This window comes from Sycon ciliatum, chromosome 11 (genome assembly GCF_964019385.1).
Source record: "Sycon ciliatum chromosome 11, ocSycCili1.1, whole genome shotgun sequence".
In the NCBI taxonomy this organism is placed as follows: domain Eukaryota; kingdom Metazoa; phylum Porifera; class Calcarea; order Leucosolenida; family Sycettidae; genus Sycon; species Sycon ciliatum.
Window position 1 is genome coordinate 23,539,970 of NC_088653.1, and position 12,591 is coordinate 23,552,560.

General features: G+C 45.7%; 1 protein-coding gene across 2 annotated transcripts in view; it reads left to right on the forward strand.

The window, feature by feature from the left end:
• LOC135827759 (L-fucono-1,5-lactonase-like) overlaps positions 1-12,591 on the forward strand; it is a 48,849-nt gene that overhangs the window by 8,529 nt on the left and 27,729 nt on the right. The window contains exons 3-9 of one of the 2 annotated variants that reach the window (XM_065340208.1): positions 3,642-3,718; positions 4,061-4,178; positions 4,605-4,647; positions 5,225-5,272; positions 6,161-6,274; positions 6,731-6,797; positions 7,171-8,195. In XM_065340208.1, the coding sequence (XP_065196280.1) occupies positions 3,642-3,718; positions 4,061-4,178; positions 4,605-4,647; positions 5,225-5,272; positions 6,161-6,274; positions 6,731-6,797; positions 7,171-7,371 (668 nt within the window). In that variant the 3' untranslated portion in view covers positions 7,372-8,195. Of the gene's footprint in view, positions 1-3,641; positions 3,719-4,060; positions 4,179-4,604; positions 4,648-5,224; positions 5,273-6,160; positions 6,275-6,730; positions 6,798-7,170; positions 8,196-12,591 lie in introns of those variants that run through there. The other variant, XM_065340209.1, reaches the window with a different exon arrangement.

Sequence of the window (12,591 nt, forward strand, 5' to 3'; positions counted from 1 at the left end):
AAATTTTAATGCACCTAAAATTACACGTTTTACAGTATAAGCGCGGTACCATATAGGGGTGGAGGTCGGGGACGTCGTGGCTCGACTGGACTACGACTGCGAGATTATTTGACTGATCACACTGGATCTCAGTCGGGAGTCAGAGTAGTACATTTCCAGACTGGACTATGAGATTAGTGCCCGAAAGCGCTAAAAACAAAATCAAGAAAAAGTGAAATTATAAACCACGTAGCGCTAAAAATGCACCAACTAGTAATTTTTAGGAAATTAGAGGCCACATGCCACGTGCTGCTCTTTTCTCTCCGAAACTCAACACTTGCAAGCCAGATATGAAAGAAAGAAAAAATCATCAGGCACACCACCGGGACTCGAACCAGGGACCTTGCTATTCGCGAGCAATGCTCTAACCAACTGAGCTACAGTATGACTCTTACCCACAGTGATGGTAAATCTATCCTTCTTCGATCAATCCATATCTGGCTTGCATCATACTGGCAACTCACACCAATCAAGAGGGCCCTCGGCCATTCGCTTGATAACATGGGGTTGCCAGTAAGATGCAAGCCAGATATGGATTGATCGAAGAAGGATAAATTTACCATCACTGTGAATAAGAGTCATACTGTAGCTCAGTTGGTTAGAGCATTGCTCGCGAATAGCAAGGTCCCTGGTTCGAGTCCCGGTGGTGTGACTGATGATTTTTTCTTTCTTCATATCTGGCTTGCAAGTGTTGAGTTTCGGAGAGAAAAGAGCAGTACGTGGCATGTGGCCTCTAATTTCCTAAAAACTTGAAATTCTCCGTGAAGTCCAAATTTGAAATACTGTATAGCAGGAAATTTTCGGATGGAATATATTTTCGTACGATTTCTTACACCGCCTTTTTGTACTAAAAGTAATTCCGTACTAAAATTTGTTCATGTGACTTTATGTGCACTGTACATGGGTACTGCTTGCGAACACGTGCATTTAGCATGCAGCACTGTACGAAAATAAAATCCGTACGAAAGGTCGAAATTCGGCTTTGTCCGAAAATATTTCCGTCCGAAAATTTCCTGCTATACAGTAGTAATTTTTAATTAAAAATAATTTTAAAAAAACGAGTGAAAAAAACAAGAAATCATAACAAAGAAACAAACTGATAATAAGAGCTGATTGTTTAGTAACTGGTGATGTTAGTGGACATTATAGCGTAACTTGTAGTTTCTTGGTCCTTTTTCTTTACTATAAATAAGAAATTATTGTGAAAAGAAGAAGGACGAAATGTTACGAGTTATGACTAACTGTCCACCAACGTAACCAGATCTTATACAGTCAGCGAGTGCGATTTTGACATTTTGTCCTTCTTCTTTTCACAATAATTTAATTGGCTCACCATCCGAGATAAATAAGAAAGTTAAACAATAATTTCGACGAGGATCAAATTTGTTAAGGCCTGTATACGAAGCTTCAGAAAAAAAGTATGTACAGGTACAGAGAAGCTGTAGAACTATTTGATATTAAAATTAAATGTGATATTAGCCCCCCTGGAAGTTTGCTCCCCGGAAGAACTGTTGCGGACGAGGAGTTTCTATCTGCGTCAACTCCGTTGCAGTTGCTTCCTGAATCCAACTGTCGATCACATCGCATGTCTGGCTGTCTGGCTGTGGTGGCCGTAACGAGACAGGCAGAGGAGCAGAACTGATGCTGCTGGCTGCTGGCAGAGGAGCTGAACAGATTCTGCTGGCTGCTGGCAGAGGAGCTGAACTGATGCTGCTGGCTGTTTTGGGACCTGGTGTAACACTGGCTGTTGATGTGTTATCCCAGTCCCTAGACAGCAGGTCGATCTCCGTATCTGTAAATCCAGGGAACACATCGGTCAAGGGCACGGACTCAGGCTGTGCGATCTCGGCCTTTGCTGTGCTGCCGTGTGCTGCTTCGTTTCTCTTCTTAACAGCTAGTGTGTCTGACATAGGTCTTTCTTGTGCAGTTGTCGACCGCGTATACGACGTCAGGCTGTTAGAGCTACGGTGGCCAGTCAATGCCATTATGTGCCGTTGCTCACTGCCCTCACCAGGCAACATCGACACAACAGTAGCGCACAGACAGTGGTTGGTGTAGATCTGTGTCAGTTGGGCGGCCTTTGAAATCTCGGGCATCATATTGCCGAGAATGGTCTTGCCGAGTGGCGAGTTGCAGAACCATACTCTATCTTGGGTTGCATAATTCTGCTTTGCTCTCTGAAAAAGAGCAGGACGGTTAGGGTGCAGTTGTGGCATCATCATTCTTAATGACAGCAGTTGAGCCTGGTCCGTGATTTTGCCCGCACAGGCGTCGCGACGATCAGACCCGCGCCCGCCTTGATAATTTTTAGTAGCAAAGTCCGCCGAGAGGCGCGCAAACTCGCCATGGTCACCGGTGCCGAATTCTAATATCGGCCTCCGGTATCTTGCGCTGGACCTCGCGACCACGGAGGCCAAGATGGAGTTTGAGGAAAACCCAAACATGCCTGATCAGGTTCTCCGCCGTTTCGCTTCTTTCAAAGAAATAAGATATCTTGTCCGTGTGAATGTCGGTGATTGGATCTTTGTGTTGGACAGGATTACTGTATCCTTCACGTTTGTTCTTTTTCAGAACGCCATCCAGAACATCATTGGATTTCTGGAACTCAACGTCAGTGTGGACGTTGAGCTGAAGGTCATGACTTGTAAACTGGCGCTGGATGGCAGCCCGGAAACCATGGTACCCGGGCTATTGGTAGTAGCCGCCGTCTTTCCGTCTCATGGAAGCATAGCAACGGCAGACCACATTGTTCAGCTCCTCTTGGGTGCACTTCCGCAGGTGGCATTACAGATTGTTGTCCTTCAAACTTTTTTCCAACATCGACAGCCACGTAGAGGTCGTGTCCTTTGTGGACTTAGGTACTCTTTGGCTCAAATTCAAAATCTCTGTAATATCCTCGTCAGAGGCGGCCACGAATCTCTTTTTGGCAGCAGGCTCCATATCAACAATATACGAAAGGTTACACAAACTACCAAAACCACCAAATCCGTCGAAAACTGACTCAAAAGGAAAGAGAATGAACGATTGCCCGCGCATGCGGATTACGAGTTCTGCGGCCTGAATTTGCCCTTTTGCTGTTTCCAGGTACCAGAGCATGTTTACAGCCGAATGTGAGATGCGATCTGAGCTGACAACGAAAAACTGCCACAGACCCCTGCCGAGCTAGGCTGACAGAGTACGGGGTGCCATTGACGGCAGGCTTTATTGCTACCGTGTTTTCCTAGGTGCCCTTTATCGGCTCATCAAGGCCACCGCGTAAACGTCGCTCATTGGCTACAACCATAGAAGCGGTACGGTAGAACCTGAAATGGTGGTCAAAACGCACCTGGCGAAATGGCGTTAAAAGTGATGTAACAGCTTGGCATGGCGATATCACCCAGCCAGACATTGACTAGGCACCATGTGCAAACCGATGAGGGCAATGATAAAAGGAGCACTCTTTGCCAGAACTTTGCAGCTTAGAGAGCGTTTTGTAGTCAGGCGTGCATGTACCGGTACTTCACCAGGTGTGTGTGTTACCACCCTTTCTCTATGGTGTTGATCTTGTTGAGAAAACTCTTGCCACTTATACTAGTTTTTTCGGTGGGGCTGTCTTCTTGCAGCTTGGATCCTGAAACTGGTGGAGGATGTCCCAACCGTAGCTGGTGTTGTTGCATGGGTAGACCTTACCGACCCAAAGGTACTCTCTCTCCCTCTCTCTGTCTCTCTCTCTCTCTCTCTCTCCCTGTCGCTCTTTCTCTCTCTCTCTCTCTCTCTCTCTCTCTCTCTCTCTCTCTCTCTCTCTCCCTGCCGCTCTCTCTCTCCCTCTCTCTCTCTCTCGATCTCTATCTCTCTCTCTCGATCTCTATCTCTCTCTCTCTATATATATCTCTCTCCCTATCTATCTCACCCTTTCTCTTTTTCTCTTGTCCTGTTTCTCTATCTGTTACCTTTCCTGTGAATGCACGTGCACAAACATGAGTGTGAACACACAATAACCTTTGCAGCCGTTTGGCATTTGGTTTTGTACACCTGGCTCCAGGTCGGTGATCTCATTGACAATCTGAAGACGCACTCCAAGTTCTGTGGTATTCGTCATATCATCCATGACGAAGCAGATCACAACTGGATCTTGAGAGAAGATGTCCGACGTGGTTTGGGTAAGACACCCTAGATTTGTCCCACCACATACTGTAAGACCAGTAAATGTTAACGAACAATGGATTCACAGGAAGTGTGAGTTACAAAGTCTGAAGAAAGTGTTGAACGGTCTCTGCTGGGATGACGACTACACCATAGCTCAGTGGTTAGAGCATCGCTAGCTACAAGCGAGGGTCCCTGGTTTGAGTCCTGGTGGTGACAGTCAATTTTTTCTTCAGACCTTCCCCGTTTGTGTCTTTCCCTCCTAACTAGTCAAGAACAATTAATTCTAACGATTAAAATCGTTAACATTTGAAGTCGTTCTGTGCAAAATGATATGTAGATGTACACTCATTTGCCGGTTTTGAGACAGAATTCGTATGGATATCATACTCAAGCTTTTGCCAACCTGCCTGTCTGTCTGTCGGTCTCTGCCTCAACTTTAGGTGTGTTGGAAGAGAAAGGCGTGACGTTCGATCTCCTATTGAGGTAAAATGTAACTTTGCACCTGATCTGGTGTGCACATCTGCTGCAATCCACCGTCATATGTCTAGCTAGGCTTACGTATTGTGCTAGAGGTGATAGTGGTAGTAGTGTGTACAGGGAAGCAGAAGCGGAAAGTCCACCAATACTGCAGAGTGCACAGCTATCTTATGTCAGGAATAAATGCTTTTATCGATGAATGCAATATTGTTGCGCATTAATTGCATCGATTACCGTAAAGTCTTGTATAAAAGCCGCGGCTTCTATGACTTTCTTGGTGAAAATTTGCAGGCTTCTGTGAGACAGGCTTCTATACAAGACAGGTATTTCTATGCATGTCAACACTAAAACCAGGCTTATGTGTGATTTGATGGGCCCAAAATTGCGGCTTGTATTCAAGTGCGGCTTTTATACAAGACTTTACGGTACTTGCACCTATACAAAAAAACCTCAAACACAAGCAATGACTAGCCGGGAACCAGGTTTTGCTCTGATGTTCGCACTCATCAGATATCATGGTAATTGTGTGTTCTTGAACTAAGTGAATGTGTTCTCTCTACTCCTGTCTGTTTGTGCCTGGCAGACCGCCCAACCTGCCAGCAATCCCAGCTATTGCAAAAGAGTTCCCCAAGTAAGATTCCACTCAGCCTGTGTAAAAAAAATCGATTTATCTGTACAATTCGTAGTTTGTATCACTTGTACAGCTTCCACTCTTTTAGCGACAAATCCTAACCGATTGCCAAGGCTTGCCAGTTGGTAAATAACTGGAACGTGTGATGGTCTTCCACACGCATACATACCGTAGTGACGCACATAAAGGCACGTGCGCTTATGAGTGAGTTTTTGCGTTATTTGCTATTTTTGGCAGGTCGTTTTGTCTCACACATAGGCGCATGCGCTTGAGCTGCTAGCGTACCGGTACCATGCATAATTATGCACATTGTGCAACACCGCAATGCACATTGAACTATGTGAACATGGTGTTTTTGTGTCGCGGATGGAATTGCATTTAGGTTCACTTATAAGCCCATGCGCTTATTTGTGAGGGTGCGCTTATGCCCGGGTATAGGCACATGCGCTTATATGCGCGTCACTATGGTACGCAATATTAGCTCTGAGTATTGGAACGAAAATATTTCATGTCAATTTGACAATTTCCCTCCTGGTGATCATCCCCTGCATGTACAACTACGAGAATGGATGAGAACTCAACATCCGAAATTTGTGTGTGGAGACAGCAATTTTAAAAACAGCTATGAAAATGATAAATTGCACACTCATGACTTCATACACACGTCATCGAGGCATTGCTGGTGGGTACAGTAGGTAGTGAGTCATGTTCATAGCTCAACATCCACTCTCCTTTATACTGAAACAATCCATGATGCAATGCAGTGGAACTCTGGTACGATGTACATTCGACTTGCGGGTCTGATTTCTCTGGTCACGACTGTGCACACTGTACTTTCATTTCACTGTCTTGTGTTGATTCGTTGTTCATCGTGATCCATCATCGTAGGTTAAAATTTGTCATTGACCACATTGCCAAGCCGCTCATCAAGGACGGCGTGGTGCAACCCTGGAAGGACGACATCACCAAGTGCGCCGTGTTCCCCAACGTCTACGTAAAGCTGTGAGTCCAGAGCTGTGCAAGCATGCGCTGATTAAAAGGCTTTTACATCTGAAAGTGAGCGCTCGGCCTATGCGCTGGTATTCTATTCGCCTTTCGTTTCAATGAAACCTGTCAAGCGGAACACGCTGATAAGGTGACCACCTGTCCCAGAGTACCACGAACACTAAGATTGAAGGGCACCGTGTCCAGTCGACTGATCTGGGTTAGAGAGACTACCTGTACAGCGGGACCATAGGGTTTGGAGGACTTACAATATAGTGATTGGCTTGGACGGGCTTCAATGTGCTGTTCTTACTGGTGTGAATACGTTTTAACGTTTAACATATTCACACCAGTATTAAAGAGCAAATCGTTGCCATTCGTAGTAGAAGTACATGTAGTTGCTGTTTACGTTGTACTGTGAACAGACCTGTCTGTAACTTTCCTCGTGATGTCATTCTGCCTGGTGAATTGTAGGTCTGGTTTTGTGACTGAAGCCAATCATGCCTCATGGACCATGTCCGACCTCCAGGATTACGCAACAGTAAGTTAAGTTGTCTACCGCGGGTGCGTGTGTGTGTGTGTGGGGGGGTGGGGGGGGGGGGGTGGGGAGGAAGGGTGTCAGCCTTTCTTACAGTCTGATTAAAAACGTGATGGGCCGCTTAGCGCTGGGTAACATGCTGTGGGTATTGGTATTATCCAAGGCTACGATGGATGCACATGTGTGTGTAGCACATGTGCTGGAATACACCGTCTGATGAAGGAATGACTGGCACTATCTACAGACTGCCTATAGGCCATAGTGTAATCAATCGCCTTCCATGTTAATAACATGTACATGTACACAGCGGGCAGTGCACAAGCTGATCTCTTCTTCTCCTCCTGTGTGCTGTTCTCCTGCAACTGCTGTTCTGCAGTACATCATCGGGCTGTTCGGTGCGGAGCGCACCATGTACGGGTCTGACTGGCCCGTCTGTCTGCTGGCGGCCGATTCCTACGCCAAAGTCTATCAGGCCTATCACGACCTGGCCGTTGCCGCGGGCTGCAGTGACGCCGACCTGCGGCGCATTTTCCGCGACACCGCCGTCGACTTCTACGGCTTGAAACTCCCGTCCTAGGCCGCTGGGTAGCCTGCACGTGTTACCCGCGGTGCCTCGTCCTATGTTGAAATCACGAGGAGAATACACGAGTACTCTCTCCTCTTAGCAGTCCTACCGGTACTTACCACCTTCTACATGTAGTGACCTCCACTACAGTGTTGTGTAGTTTTTTAAATTTAATTATGCTCTGCTCCTATGTCACATGACATTGGAGCCCTATTAGGCATTACCTACGAACCACAAGCTATTAGCGACATGTTCGAAACGAAACGACTCGCCCACTTTGGGACGTGGTCATTAGACTCTTCCGTTTTGTCAGCACCCTAGACCGAAGCGGCATTATTTGCCTGCTGATCACAAGTTTGTTGATTGACCTTTCTAGAATGACCAGCTTGTACCACCAGGTTTCCTTGACCGGTAATAGCCTGTCCGTCCTGGCCCACAGCCACCGTCAATTCAATTTTATTTTATTTTAGCATTCCTCAGCGATGTCGCCCCTTGCCGTCAGCTGTCCTGGCTCCTTTTAATCTTCTACACTCTAGTATCAGCTGCTGTTCCTTCTCATTCTTTCTTCTGTGCTGCCCCTTTTTCAGATACTTTAGGAGCCCTGTGTGTGTGTGTGTGGTGTGTGGTGTGGTGTGTGTGTGTGTGTGTGTGTGTGTGTGTGTGTGTGTGTGTGTGTGTGTGTGTGTGTGTGTGTGCGTGTGCTTTACCGTTTTCACCGTTTTTCACCAATGTAGAGATAAGAGTTGTCCAAGACCCTTCTAGGGTCTTATTATTTTTATAAGTTTGCATTCCATGATCCAAGATAAGAAAGAAATTATTTTTTTGTTTTGCCCCGAGTGCGAGCAGACGGAGTCGGAATCTCATATGAGTCATAATATTATAATACTTTGCGCGACTGATTGTTGAATCCAACCTCTTTGGAATGTTCCCCTATTGTGCACGTGTTTCGGCTGGGGCGCTTTGCGTTATCACGTTGCATGAGCGGACTCGAGTGCATTGCCACAGGCCATGATAGGGCTGTAAGAAGAGATGTTTAAGTGTTACATGTACGTCACAGTGCCAGGCCGCGGAGTAGTGACGACGCTGACTTTCGGATCTATTTCAATTCAGTTTTCCGTATGCATCAGGGAGTCGTATAAACCTTTGTACGGCTCCCTGGTATGAACCCACCATGACACCATGCACACGTTTGAGTGGCTGTCCTTCCATAATAAATTTTGCTTCATTGTACCAAGGCCCGAGTTGCCAGGGAAGACACATTCACTCACTACAATGTAATACTGGGAGTGGCTGGCCTGTGATCCTGGTGCAGATGACCTTGAGTCCGTGGGGACTGCCCTATTAAAATATGAAAATAATACGGTAAAGTCACACCTGAAATAGCTGAATCCGATCCAACCGTCACCTTGATCATGTTGATGATCACCCAGCACTATCTGGTACCGTACTTCACACAGCACGCACCAAAAATAATCATCATGTTTGACGTCATCATAATAATCACGGCCACATATGCACAGACTAGACTCGTAAAAATAATGATAGTCACAGTTTTTTTTGCATCCGTGGATCCACGTGGCTATACCGTGCACTCTCTTCTTCAAAACAAACAAGCATGCAAACCTTGGGTTTGGAAAAATGTAATAGTCTGGCCGTTTCAAAGAGTGGAACTCTGATCTGTGGCGTCTTGAACACAGAATGCCCAGCGGCAGTCTTTCGGTCCGGAATGGTACAGTTTCTTCTCAGTCGGTGAGACCTCGATCGCCTATTCATGCCAGTGACAATGCCAGCACAGTGAAGGCCACAAGTACTGGTGAGTTGTTTCGACTCGAAATAATGTAGACTCGAACTATAGTCAGGACAGGAGTGTTGTGATGATTTATGCTCGCAAAGTGTACATGTATCTCCAAGTCCGTTGTCTCTATCTCGATCCTCCTGTCTCTTTCTCCCTTTGGCTTTCAGTTTGTCATGATTTGCCACCGACATAGCATGTATTTTATACTCGATAAGCTTATCACACCCAACATTTTCTACTTCGGAAAGTGCTGAAATGAAAACATAAAAAATTGTTAATAGGGAGGTTTCGCTCTACGGAATTACGTATGAAAATAATGTAGGAATTGCACGGAATTTTCATACGTAAAAATCAGAGCTGTTGGGTTTCGCTCTACGTGATTTCTCCACGACTGCTAAACATGTGTTGTTGCTTTGGAGACGCGCTGGCTGCATGCGCCCACCGCATGCACCATGAACCGAAACCGCGTTTTTTATTTCATTTTGCACGTGATGTACGGTGTGTGCACCTTGTGTTTCGCGCGGCTTGAACGTTGCCATGGACAAATGCGGAAAATGCAAAAAATATTTCAAAAGTCCTACGGAGGACCCAACGTAGGAAAGAGCTTTCCTACGGAAATCCGTAGAGAGATTTACGTATGAAAGTTGCCCTCGCTCCCCGGCACGTACGACATACGGATTTAAGCAAGTACTAGTACGAGTACACTCACATGTCTCTTATCCGGACGCCTCAGGCTTGAACTATACATGTATGACGTATATCACCTGATGAGTGCCTGAGATGGCATGAAACTTTAAGTTGTGACTGATCAAGCCATCTGTTGTTCTGACTAGTGTGTCACGGCTCTACCTTCCCGGTATCGAGCTCTCTTGGATTTCTGCTGGAATTCACAACAGTGTGTATGACGTATGTACATGTTTATGACACATACCGTAACGTCTTGTATAAAAGCCGCAGCTTCTATGACTTTCTTGGTGAAATTTTGCAGGCTTCTATACAAGACAGGTACTTCTATGTATGTCAACACAAAAACCAGGCATTATGTGATTTGATGGGCCCAAAATTGCGGCTTCTATTCAAGTGCGGCTTTTATACAAGACTTTGCGGTACATGTACATCTGAAATCCATAATTATGCACGTGCACATCTGAAATATATTTCTGCCGTTTTGATATACATACGGGTTTATAGTGCATTTCAAAAGTATAGACCTCTGGGGTTTTTTTAACCGCTAGGCCAGCATCTATACCACATAAAAGCAGTGATCACTTTGTTCATAAATCTGAGCACGAAAACATTGTCTGTTCCCTTCTATTTCATCCGCAGGTGAATCAACGAGAGAAACAGGCATGATCGGAAAACGGCGGAAATCCTTCTTGCTGCTTGGCGCGCTCTTTGCATTCTCTGCCGGATGTTTGTATTTGCTATTTCAGTCATTCCCAGACCTAGCCGAGTAAGTCTCACTCTGTTAGTTTCTTCACTAGTTTGAGGGAAAGACACAAACGGGAAAAGTCTGGAGAAAAAATTGACTGTCAGCACCAGGACTCGAACCAGGGACCCTCGCTTGTAGCTAGCGATGCTCTTACCACTGAGCTATGGTGTAGTCGCCATCCAAGCAGAGACTGTTCAACGTTTTCTTCAGACTTCGTAACTCACACTTCCTGTGAATCCAAACAGGCGGGTGGGACGCAGCCCTCACTGTACCCACACACTTCACGTACAAACTAGCACGCGGGGAGCCCCAAGTCATAAAATATTAACTGGTTTTGAGGGAAAGAGACAAACGGGAAAAGTCTGAAGAAAAAATTGACTGTCACCACCAGGACTCGAACCAGGGACCCTCGCTTGTAGCTAGCGATGCTCTAACCACTGAGCTATGGTGTTAGTTTCTAGAAAAGAAAAAAGGACCAAGGAACTACAAGTTACGCTATAATGTCCACTACACCACCAGTTACTAAACAATCAGCTCATGTGATAACATTGCACTGTTATTGCATGAGCTGATTGTTTAGTAACTGGTGGTGTTAGTGGACATTATAGCGTAACTTGTAGTTCCTTGGTCCTTTTTCTTTTCTATAAATTAGTCCTTGTGTAATAGGTCGCCGAGTGGTATCAGGAGGCACACACAAGAAGACTGACTAATATTATGTTATTCGGCTCAATCTGCCTGAAGTTATGTGTACAACTGCTCCGGCTCAATCTGCCTGGAGGGACACTGAAAGGAATACAACTGCTCCGGCTCAATCTGCCAGGAGGGACTCTGTTCTGTTCTGAAGAAATGAGTAAAGCATGGCAGCTTTTATAGGGCGAAAAGGAAGGAGATCATCATAGAGTCTGCATGAGCCATGAGTCATGAAAAAGGGCAAAAGTCTGTTGTGTCAGTCCAAACAGAACTTGGGAAGGCATAGCAACAGTATCTAAATGTATAAGGATGAAAGAAGCAAACGGAACTTTGGAGGAGAACAGAGGCCAGGGAGGGCATTGGCAAATGGATGCAAACAGGATCTAGAAAGGGTCATGACTGTGCGCATGACCTCAGTCAGGGTCAGGGAGGCCGAGGTACAGTACAACATGTGGGTGTTAGTTCTACATGTACATACAGGTGTGATGATCTAAACTAGCAAAGATACATCCAGCAAGCGCAAGAGAAACACAAGTAGTGAGAAGTGATATAATTAGCTTTGCAGGCTTGTCAGCAAAGGAGTGACAAGAGTCATGCAGTGCATGTAAGTGTACATGTGACATGGTTAGAGGTCAGTGGATATAGATGTAGTAGTCAGCTACAGTTCAGTACAAGCAAGGCAGGGATACTACACTTGGCTCTCCATCCGAGTCCATTCTGTTAGTTTCTCATTTTCCTCTTCTTCTTTTTTTCTTACGCTCCCGTTGCCAGTGTAATGATTGGTGTGGTAGCACCATCCTGGACTTGCCGTGAGTGTCAACGTGCACCCTATTAAAGGCCACCATGTTTTTCTATGTTTCACGTCAGTTCAACTTCCGGAATCATACACGAGAGGTGGAAGAAAATAAAAAGTTGCAGAAAAAAAGAAGAAGAAAAAAGCTCATCAGAGGTGTATAGCACTGTATATAGCACAACAGCTCGTGCATGGTGTACAATGTACATTCGAAAGAAAAATCGTACGTCGAATCACAAAATCTGGGTTTAATATCAGCATGAGTAAATATTCCCTTTGGACAGAGGAGGCAACCGTCGGCGTCCATGCTCCGTTGGGCTATTGTACTCAGCCTTCAGCAGCGGTGCAAAGAGCCCCGGAACGACGCATCCTCTCAGCTTGAGGCGATCGATGCGATCTGGTGTAAGCTCATAGCAAGAGTATAATTATAACCCCCCAAGAGTGTGCAACTCTGCATATGGGGTCTCCGACGGCGAAAACTCACATCATGTGTCTCAGTTACGTTCGTACTACGTACCAACG